Source organism: Bipolaris zeicola (assembly GCF_000523435.1).
Source record: "Bipolaris zeicola 26-R-13 unplaced genomic scaffold scaffold_497, whole genome shotgun sequence".
Classification (NCBI taxonomy): Eukaryota; Fungi; Ascomycota; class Dothideomycetes; order Pleosporales; family Pleosporaceae; genus Bipolaris; species Bipolaris zeicola.
In genome coordinates, this window is record NW_006912546.1 from 1 (window position 1) to 6,656 (window position 6,656).

The 6,656-nt window shown below is 29.1% G+C and overlaps 3 protein-coding genes across 3 annotated transcripts; all 3 read right to left on the reverse strand.

Moving 5' to 3' along the window:
* Nucleotides 1-725: 725 nt before the first annotated feature.
* On the reverse strand, nt 726-1,967 carry COCCADRAFT_42121 (uncharacterized protein; the record flags this gene model as incomplete). The annotated part of the gene is made up of 4 exons (XM_007720500.1): nt 726-895; nt 989-1,129; nt 1,265-1,690; nt 1,835-1,967. The coding sequence occupies 4 exons, from the start codon at nt 1,965-1,967 to the stop codon at nt 726-728; spliced, it is 870 nt and encodes a 289-aa protein (XP_007718690.1).
* Nucleotides 1,968-2,589: 622 nt separating this feature from the next.
* Nucleotides 2,590-5,734, reverse strand: COCCADRAFT_112818 (uncharacterized protein; the record flags this gene model as incomplete). Its single annotated transcript, XM_007720501.1, has 3 exons — nt 2,590-2,827; nt 2,863-2,867; nt 5,597-5,734. Coding segments are annotated over 3 exons (381 nt in total), but the record flags the coding sequence as incomplete, so codon positions are not given.
* Nucleotides 5,735-5,932, reverse strand: COCCADRAFT_112814 (uncharacterized protein; the record flags this gene model as incomplete). The annotated part of the gene is made up of 1 exon (XM_007720502.1): nt 5,735-5,932. One exon carries the CDS (start codon nt 5,930-5,932, stop codon nt 5,735-5,737), a length of 198 nt encoding a protein of 65 aa, XP_007718692.1.
* Nucleotides 5,933-6,656: the final 724 nt, after the last annotated feature.

Sequence of the window (6,656 nt, forward strand, 5' to 3'; positions counted from 1 at the left end):
GTTTTATATAAAAGTTGGTTTATGATATGTTCTGTACATAAGTATAACCCAGGGATGTGAAGGAGTTGAACCTTATATTTATGATCTGCAATCAAAATGCATAGCCGTATGCAACACACCCCTTTTTTCTATTGTATAGGACTCTTTAAAAGGTCAAAAAGTCTAATTCTTTCCCTTTTACTTTTTTTAATATATCATAATACATGTAAAAAAAGTTAGGGAACCCCTTAAGGTTCCTAAAGGAACCCCGCAGGGGTAGAAAATAAAGGTAATATACCTCTAATGTAATTCTAGTGCATCTTTAATGTATGAACAAGATAATACCACAAATACTTGTGATTGTATAAAGGCAATACCTAATTCTAATCCAGAGAATGCAATTATAAAGGCTAATGGTAATAATCCTAGAATAAAGAAAATGATACCAGAACTCATAATATTGTATGTAAATCCACTTAAGATATTTAAAAGCATGTGACCTGATAATCGTCCAACAACTTCATCCTTAGATTATATTATTTACTTAAATTTTTAAAGATATATACTTCAATTACGAGATGTACTATAAAGTATACAACATATACCTCAGTATTCTAGTCTACTAGTTTGAACAGATATTTCCCTTTAAAAGGTTTAGTTCTATTATCTTTTAAATATAAAGATATACTAGGTTGACGATATATGTAATATATTAATTGTACCCACTTTTTCTCATGTCAGATAATTTAAATTAATTTAAAAAGGTAAATACCTCTAAACGAAGTAGTTCGTTTCCAACAGCTGAAAGCTGTTGAAATACTAGACGGAGATATTCCTATAGCTTCAGCTGCTGAACTAAGCGAAGAATATTTAATGACTTCATTTGTATTAATATTAGTAACTTCTATACCTTTACCTTCTCATTTAACGGAGTCTAGCTTGGTTACAGTGTACCCTTTAATGGTGTCAACTTGTCCATTTGAAAACGAAGACTCGTTATTATTTAAACAATTTAAAAGTCGTTTATGAGATATACCCAAAAATTGGTATGCAGCTTTCATTGTAGAGAATTCTTTGGTAATACCTAAAACATCATTAGTTATTAATACAGCCTGTCTTGAATTAGTTAGATTAGAGGAAGAAGAGGAATCTGAAATAGAAGTAGCTTTAGTAATCATATAGCCTTTGCATGGCTTATTATTCATTAAATACCTCTTAACAGTAGTCATATCAACACCTAAAAACTGAGCAGCCTTTATCATAGAAGTAAATTCTTCACTCTTACCTGTTTCGAGATTAGAAAGAATTATCGGCACTCTAAATGGGTTATTTTTAGCCATATTTTCTAGATGGTCTTTAGATAACTTTCGGCCTAACATAACCTCTCTTTTTAACTTAATAACTTCTTCTAATTCATTTCTACTTTTGGATGCAATACTCATAAGTTTAAGAGAGGGTTCAGTATGTTTATATCCTAGATTAGAACCTGCTGTTTTTAATATATTGTATTCAGGGTTTAAGTTATCTATATAGAATTGCTCTCTATCCAGTAATATTGAAATAGGACAATATTCTAAAATCTCTAACCTAAATCCCACATAACCATGTTTTAATAGTGCATTACAAATAAGAGATGCACCTCGCTGACTGCTTGATAAATAGCTATGATTAAAATAGCGTCTAAATCTATCATTCAGCTTATAAGAAGAACCTACATAACTTTTTCCAGAATCTTTATGAACTCAACGGTAAATACCTGATTTACCTTTATTTTGTTTAGCTATCAATCCTTTATGCTCATCGGGATTAGTATAGATTAGAACAGGTTCAATTTCAGATGAAGTAGCTGTATTACTTAAGCATCTTTTCCCTATAAAAGGAGTATTACTTATAAAAGTGGATGTAAGACCCATTCGTATTTGACTGTTAATTCTATGAAACCTTTTTGGAGTATAATTAATTGGTTTTAAACTTAATTTCTCTTCCATACCAGAAGGATAAGTTTTAATGAAAGGTAAATAATTTAGTGAATTGTGAACAAATACATGAATCACAAATTTACCTTCAAGTTAGTGTAAATTTTGGAATAATCATACTGTATATATAAACTTTGTCCCCTTATTTAAAGGTGTTTATATACTTTATCCTTTCTTTAAATTATTACAGTATGATTTTACATCTTACGAAATTGCCGATTATATCTTTATTTTCCTTTTCAATTCCCTCTTTATTCTCAACTATTATGTCGATAGAGGAAATAAAAACAAAAAGGAGAAATATTATAAAATGAGGATAGGCTATTGTGATAACTTTAATCTTAGGTTACTTAATTTCGCCCAAGAACCGGCTTTCCCGGCGACTAGAGTACACCTTACCATTGGTTTTACCTAATGGAAGAACCGTCTACTCGTTGCTCTTTTACAGATAGTTCATTATCTATTTTAGATCCGCGATCACCCATTTCTATTACTAGAATCTCTAATGATGTTACTATACCCTCAATCATTAATGAGGCCAGGTAAGAAGTTTCCGTCTTACCTTTAGTTATTAGAGCTTTAGGGCTTCCCCGGAGTTTGGCTCTTTTACACAGTAAGAATGAGGCACCTAGTCTCATCTTTTTATGTTGGCTGCTAATCTTAATCCTAAAGACACATTCCTTGCTAAGTATGAGATGAATTCAATTAATACAAGTAAAGGTAATAATCCTAATGGACAACCAGCTGGAACAAATAAAGAAAAGAATTTTAATCCGTGTTCTTTGAATCCTAAAACTGTTGCACCTAATACAACAGTAAAACTAAGTGAGAATGTTAATATAAAATGAGATGTTGAGGCAAAACTATAAGGACTTCTTGATAGACATATAGACATATCAAGCCGGACTATATCTTGACTGCTCTATTTAGTAATATGAGCAGCCTTTTACGTGTAGTCTCTGAGGACCCTCTAGTATACACTATTCTTTTTGTCTAAAGTATTAGTAATATCTGTTGGTTTCCTGCTGATTTTTCATTGTTTTATCTTTAGAGTTGTTACGTCTTTTAATAAATTCTACAGCCATTGTTAAATTTATTATTCATGATCGTATCTAAAGCATTAGAAATTTTCAGCATATAGTAAAATTTTACATATTATATTACCAATTATAATAAAGCGTAATTAAAAACAAAATATAAGAGTTAGACTATTTTATATATAAGACGTTTAGTTAATGTATTCTTTTACTGTTCATATTACTTTTAATTCTTTTTATATTTTCTATACCCTGCTTTGTTAAATAATCCTTAGATTTTATTAACTCGGCTACTTGACAAAAATCTCTCCTGCGGAGCTCCGCAGGAGCTCTAAGGAGCTCCCTAACTTTTTTTTTTACATATATTATGATATATTAAAAAAAAGTAAATGGGAGAGGTAATCTTCCTTTTTAGTGCCTAGTAATGGGTATTTATTAAATAAAGATATGATTTTATTTATATCAGAAAAAGTTGAAACAGTTAAATTTACTTCATTACGGCTACAATAACATTTCCCACAACCAGCCCTGCAGCCCCCAGCTACTTGTTGCTGGAGGGCTAAATAATTTGAAATATTATCTAATAATACTGAATCCTTAGAATGTTGAGTTATTACAAATCTTAAACTTATATTGTCTGTTGTTTTTTTGCTTTTAGATTCTTGAATAATAACCATAAAAGATCCTTCCCCTAGTTTTTTTTTAGTTATTTCTGAAAGAAATAACGTCAAAAAAAACAAAACAAACCCAACTAGTCAATAAACATCTTTTATTTCTGAAATATCAACCTTTGGTCTTACTACGGGTATCAAATTAGGAAATGTTTCTTTAAATTTTTCAGATAAACCCCAATTTAATACAGATTTTATACCAACTAATGTTAGTAAACCTTTTTCAGTTAAATGTAACTTTTCCTGTATTAAATCAATAGATTGTTTAAATAACAGGTAATCTGCTAATTTTTGGGTTATTAAAGGATAATTATCGAAATGAGTTGTTATTACTCTTAAATTCTTCAAAGAACTAACACGATACATAAATGAATCTTGACCATGTTTATATATTTTACCTACACCCCATGTTTTTTGTAAAGCTTCTAAGATTTTTAGATCTTTTTTATGTAAATTAAGTTGAAATATAGGTTTAACTTGTCATCCTGTTTTCATTCTACAATCTTTATAGATAGATGTTGTAAAACAACCCTCTGCATCTACAAGACCTGTAATATAATAAGGGTTAAGATAATAGGTGTTATTAAGGTTATATCTAGGATATTTAGAATTATTTGAAGAATATAGTCTGATACTTTTGTTTTTTAAATTAGTTAAGCTAAATGTTTGGGTAATATATATATGTAGGCTCCTTTTAACCTTTCCATACAGAGTGCAATAGGAATAATGCATAATAATTATAAACAAGATAATGGTTATAAATAAGATAATGGTTATAAATAAGATAATTTAATATAAGTAAGAGTAAGTTTAGATATTTTCTATTTTTCGTTCTTGGAAGGGTTTTTTATTCTAATGGCCCTATCACTTTTAATAGCATTAATCAGTTCTAACCCTTTTTCAGTAAGATGAGCTTTAGATTTTAATAATTCGGATACTTTAACAAAATCCAAGAAATCTTGTTGTTTAGAACCTAATAAGGGATATTTCTGAAATAAAGGTATAATAATATTGTTTATATCCTTCTTGTTAGAAACAGTAAAATAAACTTCTTTTCGATTAGCTATAGTAATATATCTACCGCAGCCTAAATATTCCACCAAACTCTTCATTAATATATTATCACGAATATGTTGAGTCAAAGTGAACCTTAAAGATACTATTATTTTATCTTTTATTTTTTGAGTAACAATTTGGAAAGACCCTTCTCCCTCTACAAAACCTACTAGTCATTGCTTATCCTCTATAGGGCTAGATAAAACCGTAGGTCTATTAGCAGGAGTAATATTTAATCATTCTTCCTTTAATTTATCCGGTAAACCTCTATTAATAGAAGCCTTTAGATTTATTATTTTCAAAATTCCTGGTTGAGTTAAATGTTCTCCTATATTCATTAATTCAACAACCTGCTTAAAAAAAATATAATCAGCTTGTTTTTGAGTAAGTAAAGGAAAACTGTCTAAATGTTTTATTATTACGCTTAAATTATTTAAACCAAAGATACGATAATAAAAAGAGTCCGGGCCGTGTTTATAAATACGACCTACACCTAATGATTTCTGAATTAACTCTAACAACTCTTTATCCTTAGCATGTAAAGATATTTGAAATGTAGGGATAATTTGTCAACCTGTTGATAATTCATTGTTTTTAAGGATAGAAATATTAAAACAACCTTCACCGTCTATAAATCCCGTTAGATAATGAGGATTAATAACAAGAGAGGAGCTATCTTTATTTAGATGATTATTATCAGAAAGAGTAGAATATAAATTAACCCTCACCCGGGCGGCTTTTTTATTTGGAACTTTTCAATTACTCGTGATTAAACTAACACTATTTAGTTTAAACCATTATCTCTTTTACACCTCTGGCTTATAATTTTAAAATCATTATTGTTATTAATACTGTTATAAAGGTATTGTTCGCGAACCATTCCTATTAAGTTATTTATTAAAATAAAAATAAATAATGTGTACATAAATGGGAAGTAAGCTTGCCCATTTTTGTTGTTAATTTGGTTTACAACAATACTGTGTATAGTTGCATATAATGTTTCTTGACTTAAAGATCATTTGTTTGGAGTAATTTTTGAGTGGTTAGTAGCTAAAATACTAAAATAGAAAGCTATGAAAGCAGCTATAGTCATATATAACCCTATATTAGTTATAGATAGGTTCATATTTGCTAATAATGGTGTATCTATACTAAATAAGTTTCTTATTTCAAATTGGTCAAGAGGGCTTAATATTGTTTGATATTTAAACATATATAATGATTATGTTTTACTATAAGTATAAAATTAGTTTTTCCCCCCCCTCCGCAAGTCTATTATAGTAGAATTACTATTACAAAGGTTATTCCAATACGTAAAATTGAAAATTTTACTTATTAATTGGATTACCAATAGAAATTCATTCCAACTATAAATATTCACTTGTGATCGGATCAAATAATGATAATTACTGGAGTAATCAAGAGCAATTCTTCTTTCGAAGAATAGCTCTCTCCAGTCGTGAGATTCCACAAATTAAGAAGATTCTAGACGAATACCCTAATCGTTAAAAAAAATCTGGTCGTCTCTTAGAACCCATTCCCTATAGACTTAAGGAGAAATCCCCTAAGAACAATCAAGTACTTAAGATGTTTACTCACCACGATACTTCATGATTCCAAAAGAAGTCAATTACTAAAAATTTGAAATAAGAGATAAAGGATAATCTCTAACATTTGTTTGGATTAAGAAGCGTATTTTCTAACTTCCTAAGATATCATAAATCGGATATATAACAACTTATAATTAGTATTAAAAATATCTTACTCGTATTCCGTAAAAAAATTTTAAGTAAAATTTTATAACTTGAAAACGAGCGTTCAGTCCCTATAGTCAATACAGAGAAAAAAATCTTTAAAAAACCTAAAATATAAAAATATCGATATATCCTCCATAGTGAGCGAAAATTCATGTCGCAAAATCTACCTACACCCCCCCC